A 19821-nucleotide genomic window follows, 5' to 3' on the forward strand; every position below is an offset into this window, starting at 1 on the left:
GGTTAACGGTTGTTTTCTGTCATTTTCTGCCAGGGACGCAATCCAGTGATTTTTACTATTTGCAAGGATGTCCCTTGAAATGTTTGTTATTTTTGTGACAGCAGAATTATATATTTACTATAAAAAATGTATAGGTTTGTTTAGTATCTATGTTTGTTTAGTATCTATCTATGTAGATTTCTTGCCCTCCATAATAATACCAGTAAAATAATGGGCCTGAATACAGAGCTACAATGACCGAAAATATCCAAATTGACCATTAGCATATTCGATTAAGATCACTTTGCTAGCGTCCATCAAATTAACAGTCACAACCCAATATCGCTAATGCATTCCAAAATAACAAAGCGGACCAAATAAATCAACCTGCCCGGATACCAAAGAAAGTAGAACGCTCCATCAAAAGCAGATATCCGACCGACACGCCACTACACCGTATTAATAACTATTTTATTACCGGTAATATTTGTATCGGGTTTTATTTATTAAAATACAGAATTATTACAGGCGCAGAGCGTGCCGCGCAGACGCACGCCCGTTCTAAATTTAAATTCGGCTGCGCGCGCGCAAAACAACAACGCTCAGAATACTGACTCTGACGCGGGGAGCGCACGCGTCCCAGAAAACACATTCCCGATCGTTAAAACTTACTATCCCCATTCTTATTTCGAATCTGTGAATAAACAACTTTTTTCAGTGTCTATACGGCCAGCGTGTTCCGTTTTCAAAACTTTCACACGCAGTGTTAGTGATTTACAGTGAGTTCTAAGTGGCCAGTGTTGTTCTTACAATGAGGTGACGCGCCAAAATGTTTACGAATTTCAAACTGCTGCGGCAGAAGTCCAAGGAGGACCCAACGCCCACCTGCTACCGGAGCGTCAAGCACAAACCTCCCAAAACGCCGACTCTAACCCGGGCGAGGAAACATCAGAGGCGTAAGTTGGCACCTGCACAGTTATTAGGGTGTAGGATACATACTTGTTGCTGTAAAAATACAAGGTAAATACGTGCCAGGCGAGATGCCAAAAGAAAATATCTGCCTCTTCCCAACGGTGCGTTATTAACTGTAATTAGTGCTTGTACGTGTCGCTCTGATCTCAATATGCCGGCTGTAGGTACTCGGTACGTCTAGTGTAAACAAAGCTCTACACAGTGTAATGTGCAATACATTCTCACTACAAGGTTTACACGTATGACGTCATAGTGGCTATGCTACTTTGTAACCATTCATGAAATTGGAAAAGGTAGCGTGTGTGTACATACGAGTACATACATATGAGTGCCACATTCTAGGAAGTAGGGAAACGTGTAGGTGGTGGGAATAGGATTTTGAAATTAAATAAAAGAGGGCCATGACTTCTAAAAATCAATTAGAACGTCTGCTTATTTATGTAGTAGATATGTAAAAAGTTTGTAACTTCTAAAATTAAACATCAAAAGTTACCTTTGGCAACAAAGTTATGTAAATCGTAAAGTAAAACATGAAATTTGAAGCCAAATTTCAGCAGAATAAATATAAATAAAACTCTGTACGAAAATTAAATAACTAACGCGAAATTCCTGGTGGCATAAATCCGGGGACCAACTTAAGTTTGCAAAGTAAACACAAAGTAGAGATGCACGCTTAGAATTTACCAGCAATTTCGGGGAAACGACTCACTCTTTGAGATTTGAATTAAAAAAGCTGAGTATGGTCACTTTTGTTTCATAAAATATAAAAAAAATACTTATCAGAAAGGAATCCTTTATTTGTCACAGTCAAAACTCGTAGATAACGTAATAAGTATAATAAGGAAATAATTATCGGAGATAAAATATGAAAAATAAATCAAAGATTGTCATGAATTTATTGAATGATTATTTTTTGTAATATTTAGTAACCTGAAAAATTTATTAATTGATTGATGTTAGGTAGGTATGATTTCCCAGTACCACTCTACATAGTCATAACACCCATTTTTTGGCACTAAAAACAAAATTTCCAACGTTTTCCCCCAAAATATTGCTCGACCTCTGTCTATCTGTCTCGCTCACACGTCGCCTCCTCATTAGGCAGTTGAACGAGCAAACCGCGGGACAAGTCGAGACGACACCACAACTCATTACCGCTGCTGTGGGCTGCTGAGTAAAAAGTAAACATGCAACTTGCTGTTTAAGAGCGGTTTCGGATGAGCGTGTTTTTCGGCGCGTAAGGGGCGAGGGTATGTTTCTGCATATATGCGCTTACACGATAAACAGATCCGCGTAAACAGCTGTAATAATTATGTTGGATGTTCTTTTAAATTGCAGGTACAAAAACGAAAACGTAAATGGTTAATTAAATGTTATTTTTAAATTATCGCCTCCAACCTTGGAATGAAAAGCTGGATAATTAAGTTTATTCTTGAACAGAATTTTTAACGACTGAAAGCTTAAATGATCTCTTTCCTTATTCACTTTTATTTTTCTACGTGTTGTTACGATGTTTTTCGTCGTAGTTGGCCTCTCCCTTCCCAACTCTTACAATCGTAATCAATAAATGCAATCTGAGCATATGTTCGGTACCGACGAACACTTTAATAATTGTATGTGGGTAGTTTCTTTTATTTTTGACAGTCTACTCAGTCGTTGGCAGCCTCTCGTCGGGTTATCTGCTCTTGTATTTCGGCGCGGTCTCGATATTCGCAATATTTGTATTTTCGGTTAAATATTACCAGCTGCTATTAGGCATTATATTTGTGTATACGATTATAAGTGGACATGTGATTTTGTGTGTGAGAACCTCAAGATTAAAACGGATTACTCAAGCATCGGGAGGGCCCTCCACGCTGAGCTTTGGACCTTGAACCATCACGTGAGCAAAAACCTATATAATATTTATTTTATTAAATATATTTATCCAACAGCATAATACGCTCGGGAGCAATGAATAAGTTCCAGATGCTATTGCCGTTCCATATGTCACTGGAACTTTTTCATTGCTCGTGATTCGTAAGTGTAATCTGCTCTTCTTCTTACCAAACGTAGTCTCTTTGGTAGTCAATAGTATTGTTTTGATTGGTATAGCATTTTGTTTTTAGCTCGAGATAAAGTATCACATCTTTTTAATATAAATAAATGTTTTAGTGATAAACTTTTAAGGTGATAGGCTTAAAATAGTTTTTATGTTAAATTTAAGTTACTGATAGTCTATTACTGTTGTTTATCCATAAAAAATAAATAAAATGCCCTAAGAAACAGATCAAGTGGCCTATTTGTCACCAACGAAAAAATCTTTCTCGACTGTCTGTCTCATAAAGTTTTCCTCTCATACACGCGACGACGTGGGTTATTTTTAGTGTCGTTGCGCGAACACGCCGCCCTCCGGCCCTAATGATGGAGTCTGGACCAGCCAAGGATCGTAAACAGCTCCAGGAAATGGCCCTTTTACGTAAATACCTGCACTTTTATTAGGTTAAAAGGGTTTTTTGGAGTTACATTTTGTTGGGTTTAAGGAAACTTTGAATTATGTATTCTTTGTTGATGAGGAATACCTTTCTCTTATTTTAAAAATAATGGACCGTACTTATGTAGTTTCTAATAAATTTGAAAATTAAAGCTTTAATTAATTGCAATACCATTCAGCACTTAATCACATATTAGTAGTGTCCAAAATACATAAGAAGAAAACACCTATTTGTTTGTTGTAAACAACGTGCTATCCACGCGACTGCGTCCGATCAAACGTAAGAAATACTCAAATAATGCGTTTGCCAAAGCCACTTTATTCCACTTTCTATACTCACCTTTTCCATTCACTGTTCATATCTGCAAAGGCAGTCGAGAGATGGGCCTTTTCAATGCTCCCGAGCATGAATTGAATCCTCACAGCAGCTGCTCTCAGGTATTCTCTGAATGTCACTTGTATAATATCACTGAAACACTTGACTTGATCTTCGGAGCTCTTTTAGTGACGAGGGCCGTTGAAACCGGTTCGTACCGGTATTGAAATTGTTTCTTTGCTCAAAAGCTCAATATGGGGAATAAAAATGAAATAGAGATGTGTTTTGTAAGAGTTTATGTTACTTAAGTGCGTACGAGTATGCATAATTATTGAATACGTATATTTTGAAGAAAGCCTTGCTCATATTTCAATTAAGTTATTTACATTAGGTAATTTGATACAACTCCTCATCATCACGATCCATTACATCCCCACTGCTAGGGCACGGGTCTCCTTCCAATGAAGGAAGGGTTTAGGCCTAGTCCACCACGCTGGCCTAGTGCGGGTTGGTGGACCCCAACACAAGCAAGCTTGTGCTGAGCGAGTTGTCGGGTAAGTGGGCAACCCGACTGTCAGATGTTTTCAAGCCACCCGAAGGCCTCTGACTAGGCTTAACGACTGCTACCGAAGCAGCAACTCCTAATGTTATATTAAAGATGCCATCTCATAATCCCATAGTCTACTACACATTTTCCTACTCATTCCTCACTTCCCAACTTCAAAAACTAGCTCAAAATTAAAGTAAAACCAAAAAAAAACACGATCGCCTGTCTAACAACTTATTACCTGGCTCGCATCCCATCCCCAGCGACCCTTCGCTAATATCGTCCAGATAGACGAAACGTGTCCACGACGGGCATCGAATTATGCCCGAGTAAATGCCCGTCGATTTTACACCCCCCGTTTTTACGCGTCAACACCTTACTGAGAATCCGTAAATGGGTTTGTTTCCACTGTTCATCCGACAAGCAACCGCAGCGGGAGGTGGGAAAGAAAATAATAATAAATATGTACCGTGGTTCACATTACCTACTGCAAAAGTGGCATCAAAATTATGAAGTGTTAAGGAAAACTTCCACGTATCGGTGTCGTACGTACTGGAGCAAACGGATTTTCATAATAAATGTAGGTACTGAGAAACGGCGTCGGCAATGCCGATGAAGAGGACGCACTTGTGTGAATTTCTATACAAAGAATACTGAATGCGATGCATCCGTTGTGTATGACGCTTTAGGATATGGTGTGTACTCGAATGTTCAGGCTTCTTACAGTTTTGTGGTTAACTGCCTGAAATCCCGGTCGTTTTATTACTACTTATATACTCGTATTACAAATAGAGATGTCACAGCACTGTTTACAACGAGTTCATTTTGTATACTTTCATCGTTGAAAATTATTTTATTTTATTTTTGACATGAGTCAGTGGAGACACGCCCGATGGGGACGAAGGTTTTTCGAGAATTTTTGACGTATTTGTTCGGGAGGAAGGAAAGTGGGCTAAGAGGGGAAGGGGGGGGGGGAATCAAGCTCCTTCGCCGCCCAAATACAATGTCGACGGTTGACAACGTTTTTAACTTAGTCAGAAGTGTTGGCAAGCATTATTATTTTTTATTCTTCCTGTCTTGTTTTTTTCATATTAAATCAAGTAACATTTAAAGGCTGTAATTTATATTACTTTTAATTTTACTACTGAACCTTCCAATAACATTATTCAGTTCATATAAATTTAAGACGGTCTCCATCCGATTTGAGGCTAGGCTAGTAGACCCAATATACGTCATATATTTAAATGGATAGATAGAGGTTTTTCTATAATAATATAAAAAATGATTGAATAGGTACATTATTCATAGTAACTTTTGTAATTTCCGCACTAATTAGGACCAATTAAACTGAACGCACGTACATAATTATAATTATCTCAAAAGATTAATTTAAAATATTTCATTACTTTCTTATCCCAAGAAATTGTTCGGCAACAGTCTTTCTTGTGCTATATCTACAGTGTGCTAAAAAAACAGATTCCATAAGTTCTACAGCTAAAATTGTTCAGCAATCCCCCTGAGTCGCCTTTCGGCTTCCTATATTCGACTTTTGCAACATCCTGTAGCAGTTGGAAGTAAATTGTATCATGTCCAATGTTGCGTGCGAATTAAACTTTTCTGCTCGTTCGTGACAATTTTATAACACAAGTACTTTGTCACTTTCTATTGTCAGCAGTTTTGCGCCTTGTTTCATTTTCACGACGTGTTTTTTTTTACTGCGAAAAGGGACATTTTGAGTAAAAGTTACGGCTGAAGGCTGAAAACAAGAAAGCATCAGATAATCTCTGGATTACAGTCAGGATGTTGTTTTTCTGATGTAGAAACCTTAATTGGGTTTTTCATAGGAAAGGCTTTTTATTGACTTGATGGCCTGTGTAAAATATAAGAACAACAATTTGTGATGAGCTTTACATTAATGATTCTGACCATACTTTACATATTTGAAGATAAAATTTTACAAAAGGACTCTACTATAGTTTTCTACGCTAAACTGAAACATGCGTGAACTTACATCACAGTTTTAAATTATTAAAACGCTTTATTGCACACATGCATAGGTACAAACACATATTACCAAAAACCGGCCAAGTGCGAGTCGGGCTCGCGCACAAAGGGTTCCGTAGCTTAAATCAACCTATCTCAAAAACTATAAGAGATACTTTGATCAAACCAAAAATCGTTGAAAGAGTTAATTAGCATGCATCACCTCTATTTTTTTTAGAATTTTATACCCCGTAGTTATAAAAATAGAGGGGGGGGGACATACTTTTTACGACTTTGAGAGCTGATATCTCAAAAACCGTTCACTTTAAGAAAAATGTTTTTTAGAAAACTTTATATCATTTTAAAAGACCTTTCCATTGATACCCCACACGGGTATGTACATCGAAAAAAAAAATTTCATCCCTCAGTTACATGTATGGGGGGCCCCACCCCCAATTCTTTTTTTTACTATTTAGTGTCATATTTTTGTAGCGGTTCATACAACACATATTCCCATCAAATTTCATCACTGTAGTACTTATAGTTTCCGAGTAAATCGGCTGTGACAGACGGACAGACGGACAGACGGACAGACGGACATGACGAAACTATAAGGGTTCCGTTTTTGCCATTTTGGCTACGGAACCCTAAAAAGTAGGTACAACTACATTTTTTACGCTTTTCACTCTCATCTCACGGTCCCCTTCGCACGAGTTAACAAATAAATAAGTACCTAGGTATTCCCCGATAATTGTGGTATGAACCATAACCACGTGATGTCAACTGTAAGCTGTTCAGAGTCGGGGCTACAGTGGGGTCACTCTACCTCACGAAAAGCTATGTTTCAGTTCGCATTCAGTGTTCTTTGTATAGATAGAAATTCACACAAGTGCATCCACTTCATGGGCATTGCAGATGCCTTTTCTCCATACATTTATGAAAATTTGTTTGATTCGACACGTAGGTACGATACTTATACGTGGACATTTACCTTCTTCTTCTTATTGTGTCGACGACAAACCAACAAAGTCGCTAAATAATACATGCCCAGAACTGGGCCACTGATACTGCACCGCTGGTAGCGGTCATGAGCTCTTCCAGCTCTGACATATTTTACCTTAAACCCACTATATTCGTTAGCAGTCTACGCCTCAAGGGCAGCATTATAGAGGCACAACGCGGCACCCGGCCGGGCTACTCATTCTATTTTCCGTGCCTGATTGCTATTTGCGGTATTCCATTATTATGTAGTATGTTGGTGTAGTAGGTTAATTAAAAAGACGGTGTGTGGACTGGCGTGTAATGTGCCTAGATATTTCAATATTAATATTTGAATTGACAGGAGGTATTCTTGTTCACACTTTCTGCAAACTGAATATAATACCATACTAACTTAAGACTTGGGCTTTTAAAGTATTAAAACACTTGATGTAAATTAAGCTAAGGTAACGGTCACCCGCGGTATACATAAGTCTAATATAGACATTATAGAGAGTTTCTTTGTTACTGTCAGCTGCACGGAAAGACAAATATAGAAATACGATACATAAGTAAATGTAATAATAAATTGTATTGCACCCCCCGTCACACCGAGGATCGCCATTCATTAAGCAGCAGCCTCCGCACAAAAACACAATTGAACAAGCACTTCAAAGAAAAACGCGAACAAAAAACAACTCGCTTTCTTTATTCCACAAAACGAGATCATCCAAGGAAGCAAAAATGATAAACACAGAAATAATTTAATTCGTTCTAAAAATCGGAGGAAAATATTTTCTCGAATCCAATTTTGTTGCGAATGGACGCACGCACCCTCGCTGCGTCTTATCCATATTAAAAAACCCATTTGACACTTCATTTCTACCTGCCGACGTAATGGGCCAGCTAAATACGTTTTGAATTTGGTAAAGAATAAAATAGGAAAATAAATTTATCGAGTCCGCGAACAGCCGCCATTTTATCCGGTGGTTAGACTCATCCGAATGTTTCGGTCCTAACTGATTAATCTCTCAGTGACGGAAAATTCTAATACGATATTTAAACTTAGAGAGTTTGTGATTTAGTTACAATTTGGTCGGTGTTTATCCCGTCGGCCGGTTACTCGTACTGAGCAACATTCAATATGTACGCAAGTGAGATGTTATAGAAATCGAAAAATATCAATAAAAATATGTAGGTATTGTGTTCCAATAAATAGCAGACGTAGCCGATGCCTAAACACTCTTTCTTGTCTAGTGTTAGAATTTTATTGCATACATAGGATTAATTGGTTACTTTTTATAAGGCGTTACGTCGCACCGCTGACAGGCGACTTTAAAGACGGGTGCGGGACGAGAATTTCCCCGCAGGTGCCACAATATTTCCAACGGATCACGCGTACTTCTGATCCGATACAAAACCCCGAGTTTTTCTTCATCTATCGGCCGATTGTAAATGGATTATTCATTTGATTACTGGAGCGACTGTGGACGAATTCAATTTTGGATTCCTACAAATGAAATTTGCGGAGCCGAGCTTCTTCGAAATAAAACTGACTGCTTCTGAAAAAGGTGGCAGCCATTAATTAAAAAGATAGAAAAATAAAATATGCACTTCCTGGAAGTGGATTTCCGTAAACTGATTGCGCAATAACCGCCATTAAAATGTAGTTTTCTTTACTCAAACAAAATGTGCCTTTGAGAGGTTATAGTTAGTTATAGGTATATTACCATTAGTAATTCACTAATTAAGTGTAGATGTGCTATTTCAATTGTTCATATTTTGAACTACCCTTTTTAGACTTTCGTACTTACATAAATTATATTCGAAATAATATCATGCTCTCTTTAAATCGTCTGTTTGAAAAGCTATTTGCCAAGCGAAGATGGAACACAATAAAACAGATATTTGAATATTCAAATTCGGAACTTGAGTTTGAAATTGGAACTCCTAACAGCTATCCGCTGGATTTGCAGCTCGTTTTATTTTGACTAGCTAATCCCGACAAAGAGAGATAATGGGAATAATTTAATAACCGATCATAATATTAAAACAGCCATTTCGAACACATGTCAATTTGTCTATACGCATAATTAAGAGAACATTTCAAAGTTAACGATATCATTAAAATAATACATTCACGTTGTATTACATAAAAGCTTCATTTAGTTCCTGTTATAAAATTGAAAGTGACCTCTGAACTAATATATAGGTAAAGACAGTGATAATGAGGACAAGCTCAAATTAATCACTCTTTAAAACATGGTGTTTACTGTATCTCGAGTTGACCCCTTTCAAGCGACACCCCTAAAGCGGTCCTATGTACAACCTCAAATTGAAATATTTATTGCCTCAAACTTGCAAAGGGTTGACAGTTACTGTGTGTAAGTTATTGTCCCCATAGTATATTCTTTAGGACAGCTATAATGTGTAGTAAGTATTTTTTTAAAATTTCATATTTACTCTTTTCGAAATCCTCATTACCCATAAGTTTGAAATGTCTCTGTCTGTCTGATTGTAACCACGCACCAGACTATCTTATAGAGAGTGGATTTTAATGTAAAAATAATTTGGCTAATAGTTGTAAATAATCACAATTAAATGTTTTTGATGCATTTTCATGCTATATAAAATAAGAACAATGTATTGAATGGCATTCCACCAATATGTACCTATATGCAAGAGACCGAATGAAGCGTCCCATTTTATTACTTCACACGTAAGACCTTCGTATTAAAAAAGGTTTTAAAAGCTTCATAAAAATCCCAAGCAGAACTGACATGGCCACGTTTTATCCAATAAATCTCAGTGTCGCGAGGAAATTCCGCTATCTCGGTGGAACACGCCCGCGCCATCGCCTGTGGGACGCCCCCGCCCGCCCGTGGGACGCCGCCGCCGCCGCCTCCGCAGCCAAAGCCATTCTTGTTTTGAACTTAATAGAAAATTACTGTCAAATAACTTGAGAGTTTGAAGTCGCATTTTAACCAGATACCCCAAATTATCCGTCAGAAACAGCGCCGGGCCATTTCCCAATAGAAATGTTACGTGTCAATTCAAGCCGGCAATTTTGTTGGAAATTTCGGAATATTTAAAATATTTACGATCTACTAAACTCTGAGAAATTGTGTTCTATAAGGAAATTGACACAGTACCTACCTACATTTATTTGCAAATGAATTACAATAATATTGTCCTCGTACTTTATAAAGTTTATAGTTATTATTATATACTACCTATACATGGAGAAACATGTAGTATCGGTAGTGAATGTTGCATGCAGTCGGAATTTTAGTATTTAGTGCGCCAACCGCAATAAAAACCAATCGTATCAAAAACTAGTAAATTCAAAAATATATGAAATGTAGCAATAAATTTTGAATTCAAATTGTATATTTTAACCCGTCCCAGGAGTATAATAAATCCATAGCATTGCATATCGACACACGTACCAACACTAAATCAAACGGTATCAGATAAGATGGAATATTCTAAATTTAAAAATTATGCAATTCAAAGAGGAAATGCATTTGTTATTTTTTAATTTATTAGCTTGCATGCTGCGATAGCACAGGTTGGACGGGTAATACTTAGTCAATTTTATTTGAACATTTTCTTTCAAAATATCTTACAATTTATTAATAACCATCCGTTGAAGCAACTAAACTTAATTTTAATTATCATTTTATTATATTTTTTTAGGTAACATTTTAAAATCTTCCTAACATCCCGCAATCTCTAACATATTTTATAAGTGAGAAAGTTTTATTAATTAAGAGTTCTTGTGCCGAGTACTAATCAGGCCCCGACACTTTCAACGCTCGAATAGAGCCGAATGAATTTGAGAATAGACACCGTACTCCAGCGTGAGGCCACGAGACTGTAGTTTCTTATTAATTACCTACTGTGATTAATTAATTGTGTGATAAAAAGACACCTGTGTCGTAGATTTTTTTCCCCCACTAGATATTTGATAAATAAAGGTCGATGCAAAGCAAATGGTTTTATTAAGTTTTAAAAATATATAACTTCAATAACTTACAAACTAAGCTCAATTGGTAATTTGCCTTTTAAAATAAATGTTTATTTCAGACAAGGATCAGATAATTAAAATCTATACATGGAAATTAATTAAAATTTAAAAAAATATTAACCTTAAAGTAAAGTTTCACAGAGTAAAATAGGAATTTGGAAAACCCTTTATTTTTAAAATTAGACGACGAAGGCAAAGAATAATATTTTAAAAAACCAAATCTAACCGTATTGGTCGTCTTTTACAAACCCAGACCCGCTCATTTGCAAGCCCCAAGCCCTTCCGAGGCGAACGTGAGCTATCTTTAATTCAGCAGATATCCACTTATGCTGAAACTCAACTTCTTTCAGCCGTCTGAGTCTTTCCAAGTCTTTTAAAACTACTGAATTTATGTGAAAAGGCGCGTTTAGATGTTCATCTTAACTGGGTCTCAGCATTTCATGCGATTCCTCTGATAGCTCTCTTTAAGTTGCGTCTTGAGAAAAAACTGTTATAGAAGCAATCGCTGGATGCAAATCTTAAGAGATTTAAACTCATTTAGCTGTCGTTTGCAATGTTTTACTGATGCAGTATGTATCGAAAATTATAGTTTGTAATGTAGATTTATATTAACCAACGTATGTAATAGGTGATCCTGCAAAATAATTCTCGTCAAATGCACTGCCAAGATTACTAAGGACGTATTTTCTTTTTCAATGTTTTCATATAGTTAGCACGAAAATCAATACAAAATCCATATCAAATCCGCCTAAACGCTTTACGAAATCAACTCAGATATTCTAGGAACTATTCTTCAAATTCAAATGCTCTTCTTACGAAACCTTTCAGGCGACGTCGAATTGTGATCCACTCGCGCCGCGTCAAAGAGCTGCAAACAGTCGTCCCATTAATTCACACACACACACACACACACACACACACACACACACACACACACATATACATACCCGCATATACACACACACACACATACGTACATAAAGGTAGCGGGATAGGAATGATCTATCTTTTCAGTGCAATCCGCGGGAAATACGTGTGCTATCTTTAATTCAGGAGCTTCGCGTGAAAGTCACAGCGGGCGCGGCGCAAGCGACAGGGATGCGCGATTGTGTTAGGCCCGGGTCTCCTATTTACGCCGTAGGTCGCGTCCAGCGTCACGCCGTAGGCCGCGTCACGATGCTCACTATAGAAATGTACTGATGCGGTCTCCCTCACACGCCGACGTTGGCGCGTAGACGTAGTGAGCATCGTGACGCGGCCTACGGCGTGACGCTGGACGCGATCTACGGCGCGTAATAGGAGACCCGGGTCTTAGCTGTGGGATAGACAGAGATGCAATAGTTAATGAACGAGCTTTAGGTCAGATGTAATGTTAAAAATCCACTTTCGCCATCCTTTGAAAGCAACGCAAGATGTGATTAAAAGAACTTCTATAATTTTTAATTAAAAAAAAAACTTTCAGCGATTAATACTTACGACCTAATACTTATCTCTGTCTTGTTGTTTTGTTGTCAATTTGTTTCTCTACTGTAGCGTAGCTTACGAAAACCGTATCAAGAAGATTGTGCATTCGTTTACTGCTTGTCATAAGCTTCTCCAAAAAAGCGCCACAGCACTATCTCTCCTACTGTACTAAATATTTAGTCATCAGTGTGGCATGGTACCTGTGTACCGGCCACCGAAAGAATATGTATTTTTTGGGTCCCTTTCTGATGACACAGTTTACGACAAGGATGACCAAACTCCCGCTTGTAACCCTTTACGAGTACTATTTCTAATTACAAGGAACTATTCGCTTTCCTGTTGCATGCGTGTGTATACGTTGTCACATACTACATGTTTCATATTATGTGAGCGATACCGCCCTTCCACCCAGTAACTAAATAACGTGGTTAAAGCTCGCTCGATTATTCCGTACTAAGATTGTATCGATACCCGTCGTCCATAGAGTTTACACTGCCACTGAGGTAGAGATGTTATCGTAATAATCGCTCCAATATTGTCTTATGTCCTCAATGTTGCTATAAGGAAATCTGAATTTATGGGCTGTCAAAGCAGAATGCCTAAATCTGACCCGCTTTGCGTAAGTCAGCAGCCACTAACCAAACCTATTTTAATTCATTGATAAAAGTGTTTTATATGAGGCAAAAATATTTTAAAAAATCATGACTATGGGAAAGTCTTAATCCGAGAAAAACACTCGGTGATTTTGATTTAGTATGTGTCTCTAGTAGAAAAACTCTTTAAGTTATAAAATCAAATAGTTTCAGATATTCTAATAATGCAAGCGATCATATCATAGGTGTATAAATCTCGTCATCGAGAGCTATCAGCGCCTGAAACAATAGCATCTTACGGTGAAGCCCTATAAGTGCGTTGCGCTGCATTGCGTCGCGTCGTCGTAACATAACGACCGTAAAAAAAATATGGAAAACTACTCAGGCACGACGCAACTGACTATACAATAATGAGGCCGCGCCCTTACGGGCTTATACTTTTCTAGCTGTTCCCGCGAGCTTCGCTTCGCCTTTCAAAGTTTTCCCGTGGGAATTCCGGGATAAAAAATAGCATATGTCCTTTCCCAGGTTCTAGACCATCTGTATACCAAATTTCATTCAAATCCGTTCAGTAGTTTTGGCGTGAAAGAGTAACAGACAGACAGACACAGTCGCTTTCGCATTTACAATATTAGTTAGGATATTGTTTCAGAAATGATAATTAGGTAGGTACGTATATGAAATCGCTGTCTCCTCAGTCGGTGCCGCGCCGCACAGATTAACTTACGTCAGCTGTCGACGCTCCATATTTCAATATTTCCCCGCACCGCCGCCGCCGCCGCCGCCCAACTCCTGAAAAGCAATGTATTGCGTCAAGCTTTCCTTCTCGTCATTCATGTAGGTAGTCATATAAGTAATAATGAAAGCGTTTTCCCAAAAACAAAAAAATTATCAAAATTATATTGCTTTTCCGCCAAAAACGGCACTTATTTACCTACAGAAGGTAGGTAAATAAGTGCCGTTTTTAACAATAACTTTCGCGTTAGTAGACTCACGGTGGTACGTTCCAAAAACAGTATTATAACAGTATCATATTTTTGCGACATATTTGCGTACAAAATAACTATTTTCTTATGACGAGTAAGCAACATTTCGTTTCAAGAGTAGAGCGGCTGAGCTCGACTCTCACTCATTTGACTGTGTGCGCGCCGCCTTATGTCTCACGGCGGAAATCCGACGCTAAGGTGATGTTAAATGTTGATTTTCCGAATGGCTCGTGCATTCTGTTTTATTGGCTTTACACCGGCATAACCTGTGCTTTTGAATGGGTCTTTAAATAAGATTTATCTACCTGTCTACTAGCTGCGCTTGGGTTGAAACTATCCAATGTTTTAACTCCCTATATTTTTCAGAAGACGCACTACGCATTTTCTTACATATGTGTTATAAAATTTAAATTGTCACTTGTTAAATAAAATTATAGGATTCAAAATAGTGGCACACTGACATGAATAGAATTAAAACAATGTAAAAGTTACAGAGTTCCTTATCCCTCGAATTTATGACTACATTCTGAGTTTCGGGATTACAAAAGCGATCAAAAGGATTTCAAATTCAAAATGTTACTCTCCAGATTAAAATTCCTTTTAATATTTTACGATTAATATTTTAAGCCAACTAAGAATAGACTGTCACTCAAATTGATTGTGCTGTAGAGTTGATTAATAATTCATTGGACGTCAACCGCAGATACCTAGCTAGGCCTAAAACTTACCGAGGTATTTCAGTTCACTGGAGTTTTATTGAACCTTTTGTCGAGAGAAAGTTTTTACCAAATTAAGTGCTTATAGAGGATACATTTTCTTTATTGATTTGCAGTTTTCAAGCAGTATAATATCCTCAGGAATGAAGTCTTAAATTGATGACACACGCAAGAGAATAAAATATGGCAATTTAAGTAGTCGAGTTAGTTTAGTAATAAGTATTTGGCGGACTTCTGGCCACTAAGTACTATATATCGTTAATAACCAACAGATGGCACTAGAAGCGCAAGCAACAGAACTTGAATTGAAATCAAGAAATGTAATAAGGTCAAAGGTGGTCTTTACGCGAAACTCAAACATTCTACAATAACAAAGTGATGGTGACGCGCACGGAAGAGGTATAAATATCCGTCGACACATGCCACTGCAGACGCTAATTGGTCGCTTTTATGCGATGTTTCGAAATCAAGTCTTTTCGTCGAAAAAATACGTTAATTAAGACCGATTTTAGGCGGAGTGTTCGCAGCAGTGGAAGAGTAAAAAGGAATATTATCAGATTTCAAGAGAGTGTATTATGTACATGTTGTCATTATGTACACCTCTACATGTTGTTGCAAGTAGTTTAGTTTAGTTGTAATTCTATGGTCGTAGTAAACTGAAATGGGATGACATGGGTCATCCTGACCAACTGTTTTGTCCTACGACTTTTAGAAATTTGCTAAAAATACTGGTAGCCATATTAAAAAGTCACGTGACTAATAAATTTTCTGTGGAGAATCACTTTTTTACGTCAATTTTCAAAAGTCGTGGTCGAAGAACAAGAGTTGATCAGTATGATCCCTAAGTCCGTCCATTTTAATACCCTGTAGATAAATACATTATCACTGTCTAAAACATAATTTAGCCATCGACGATTTTTATCTCACAAATAACATTTTTAACAAACATTGCTTAGGATTTCTTAAAATTTTGCGTAAACCATGCACAGATGGACATTACAGGAATAATTTCCTTCCCGTATTATTCGGGCACGTCTCACTACAAGACGGTTTTCATTCAGCCGCTGAAAAGGCCTCACCGCTGAACAACAATGCCACGGAAATAGATGAATGAGTCTATATATAGCCGCCAACTATTCTCCAGCTGCTATATTGTGTTGTTATCTTAAGCCGGCTGAAGACTAGATGGCTGCACAATGCGAATATGGTTTTGTTTTCAGCTTAATATAAAAGTTAAGCGTCTGAGAAGGAAATCCGTAACTTACTAGAGTGCGATCGGGCCTGTGTAGCGCAATGGAATATTGACGACTGATTATAACAGGTTTTGAACAGATTTTGAAATATAAATTGGTTTTCAGAAAAATAACATATCGTATATAAATAAGTCTATTTAATTTCAAGCCACAATGCCACTGACGATATACTTATATTTTGTTTAATTGATGTTATTTACTAAATAAATATTTCCGTAAGTTGCATATTTTTAATGGGGGGGGAGTAAAATACCTATTTACGTTTTTAGTTGGTAATAATATTCAGATTTTCTGTTAAATGTACGAATATTGCAGACGGCTTCATAAAGCTAGTCTTTTCCATTTACGACTAATTTGGTTCCATTGTCACTGGAACGTTTTAATTGCCCGTGAGTGTACATCGGTCGCTCATGAGTGCGTTATCTCAATAGCCGGATGATCAGTGAAGCGTGTCGGTGCAGAGATATGGATTGTCCCGCGTCATGTCTGTGTAATGAGCGCCTACTCTATGTACGTACATAATTTATGAGTGTTTGCGTAGACATGGCGTGTAGGCATTGATCAATCAGCAAGTCATCGATTATGGGGGTAAATGTTGATTCTAAGTATAGAAATAAGGAGTAGGTAATACTGATTAGCATTGAATTTCATGAATAAACGTCATGAGCAAGATATACGTACCTATAATGTTAAGCCCAAAATAACGTGTGAATAAAATGTGGATGGCAGATAAGAAAGTGGATATTAAAAATAAAATTGTTCCTAAATCATGTCATGTGATAAATAAAATTTCTTCGAATTCTGTTTATACCTCCCAAGGGGACTATAGTTCCAGAACGCCTAAAGTTTGTTAGTCCAAAACTCTGTTAAATTTCATATTTTTGCATATTTTTATGGCATTGATACAAATTTTATACTTTTCACATTACCAGGGCCCCTATTGCCAAGTCAACATTTACGAAGTAATTAGTGTCAAATTCAATACATTTTGAATCCGCAAATCGTTGTGAAAACAAGTTTCAGATAGGTACTGTGCATGGTGTGGTGAGTCATACTAACACGGTAAAGTACTCAACTGAATTTCTTCAAGAGCCACAACCATTCCAACTTCAATACTTACGAGGTAGAATATTATCAGTGTTTGACCTGTGAAAAGTAAAGTAAAAGAATGAAGTTTAAAAATAATATTCAATTTAATAATATATAAAGGCTTGACTCCATTAATGCTTTACTATTATATTGAATAGACTTTTTAATTCTAATTAATTGTGGTTTATTGTCTGCGGGTCTTAGTACATGGTAGGCTTTTGACATGACACAAGCAATAATAAAATCTAACCTCAATATATTCAAATGGCATCGCGTGATTGTCTTGAGTCATAGCAATTTCAAACCCCACCTGGTGTAGTAACCCTCTTTAATCGTTTAATCCCACAACACTAAGTTAGATTTTTTGTTAGATAAATTAGTAAACATAGTGTGGGCGTGACTCACCTAAAGGGTTAAAAGTTTATACCTTTAGTCATTTTCGCAAACTTATTTCAAACAGCAAATAGCAATGAACTTACTGATCTAATAACGGATCCACTTACCTATTTATTTACGTATTCGCGTTTTCAAATATTTAATTCAAAATACTGGTTACAAATCATATTATTGCGCCACGTCTTCCGTAAATAGTTGATAAAATAAATAAAATGCGGTCTCGAAATCCGATTCAACCGCCTACATTCGTACCGCGCGCCGCCGCCGCCGCCGCCGCCGCCGCCGCCGCCGCCGAGTCGGCAAATACCCACAACATCGCGTTCTAAAATTGAAATTTCGAAAATCGAATCAACCATCAGCCGCTCCCAATAATACTGCAATTTACGGTTTCCAAGTTGTACGTATGGTAATGGAATCGTCTGTTACGTCCCGCACGGGCACTTTATGCCGCCGCTACACGCAGTTAGCACGGTAAATGACTGTCTAAAGCATCGTTACACGGTTTCTGAACTGCATCTCCAGCGGTGCAGCCAACGTTCGACGCTCGTTGTAAACAAGTGCCAGGAAGCAATGATCGGTGGAACATGGTTGCCAGATAAAGGGTTTTATTGGAAACTGGGGTGTACAAATGTCATTGATAGACACGGTTTATAAAAGTGATGTAAGTAAGTGCATATAAAATTAATAAATATAACTTTTATGTCGTGTCGGTGACAATTACTCACAAGTGATTGGCTAGTCAGGTTAGGTTTGTCGCTGACTGCCCAGAGGAAGCTGAATATTATGTAAAGAGGAGTGGACCTATTGCGAACTTGTTTTGACAATGATTTTCAGATTCAAAATGTATTTAATAGGACACTAATTAGATGTTATCTCGTATTGACTTCATGGAATACAATGAATGACAAATAATAATTTGTAATAACTAAATAAATAGGTACTTACTTACCTCTATGCAAAATTTTCTAATAGATGATTTCTATTCAAAATCGGCTATTTACATAAATACATTATCTATAATGTAGACAATCAGCTCATATCAATGCAAACGCATTATAATTTCTATGATAATCAGCCGACGGGATGTTAATTTAGCCATAGGTTACAACTATACGAAAAAGAGTGCAGTAATGTTTCATTAAAATTGCTTAACTTTGTATACCTATATAATTTTATCCAAATTCCGTGTTTTACAGACAACATAAAACGAAATAGACTATTTTTCGAGACAAAATAAAAAAATCACCCAACGAAGTTCCACCACAAGGTGTGCCAATAGAACCATTTAATCAAAGTAATCGTTAACTGAAAACCTGACGAAATAGCAATGTCTTGTCATGTTCTAGTACAGTGCCACAAACTTATCTGTTCCGGTGACAGCTCACGAAAATGTGTAATATTTCTTCATTGTATAAGATTTTAAGTTTGCCAGTAGTGGTAATTCGCTCTTGTGGTTTCAATAAACCCATCTAATCTATATCAATATAAAATTCATTAGTAAATAATGAGATATGGATCAATTTAGTTCGCTCTCACCGGAACAGATAAGTTTGTCGCACTATAAAGTAGAGGTGATAATTGAGTAGTTACGTTGCGTACCTTCAAACGAGTCGTACCGTCAGCAATTTCAATCGCCACAGGGCATGTAATCAAATCATCGGCGCTGCAACATTCACAGAATAGTTTCGCATTACGTTGTTACGTCATCATCTGATGAATTTAATATTTGATCTGTCGCAAAGCTCATCACGACCCATTACGTCCCCACTGCTGGGGCACGGGTCTCCTTCCATTGAAGGAAGAGTTTTTTAGGCCTAATCCACCGCGCTGGCCTAGTGCGGGTTGGTGAAGGCAAGCTTGTGCTGAGAGAGTCGTCGGGTAAGTGGGCAACCCGACTGTCGGATGATTTCAAGCCGCCCGAAGGCCTCTGACTAAACTCTCCTCTGGCTTAACGACTGCTGCCGAAACAGCAACCGGGACCCACGGCTTAACGTGCCGTCCAAAGCACGTTTGCGTCCAGAAAAGAACCACTTGAAATCGGTCACC

General features: G+C 37.6%; 1 protein-coding gene across 1 annotated transcript in view; it reads left to right on the forward strand.

Annotated features, from left to right (window-relative positions):
* Nucleotides 1–217: 217 nt before the first annotated feature.
* LOC105382151 (glutamate receptor-interacting protein 2) overlaps nt 218–19821 on the forward strand; it is a 44283-nt gene continuing 24679 nt past the window's right edge. Inside the window, exon 1 of the mRNA XM_048629178.1 lies at nt 218–935. Within this exon, the coding sequence (XP_048485135.1) occupies nt 809–935 (127 nt within the window). The 5' untranslated portion in view covers nt 218–808. The remainder of the gene's footprint in view (nt 936–19821) is intronic.

The sequence above is a fragment of the Plutella xylostella genome, chromosome 22 (assembly GCF_932276165.1).
Source record: "Plutella xylostella chromosome 22, ilPluXylo3.1, whole genome shotgun sequence".
NCBI classification, from domain to species: domain Eukaryota; kingdom Metazoa; phylum Arthropoda; class Insecta; order Lepidoptera; family Plutellidae; genus Plutella; species Plutella xylostella.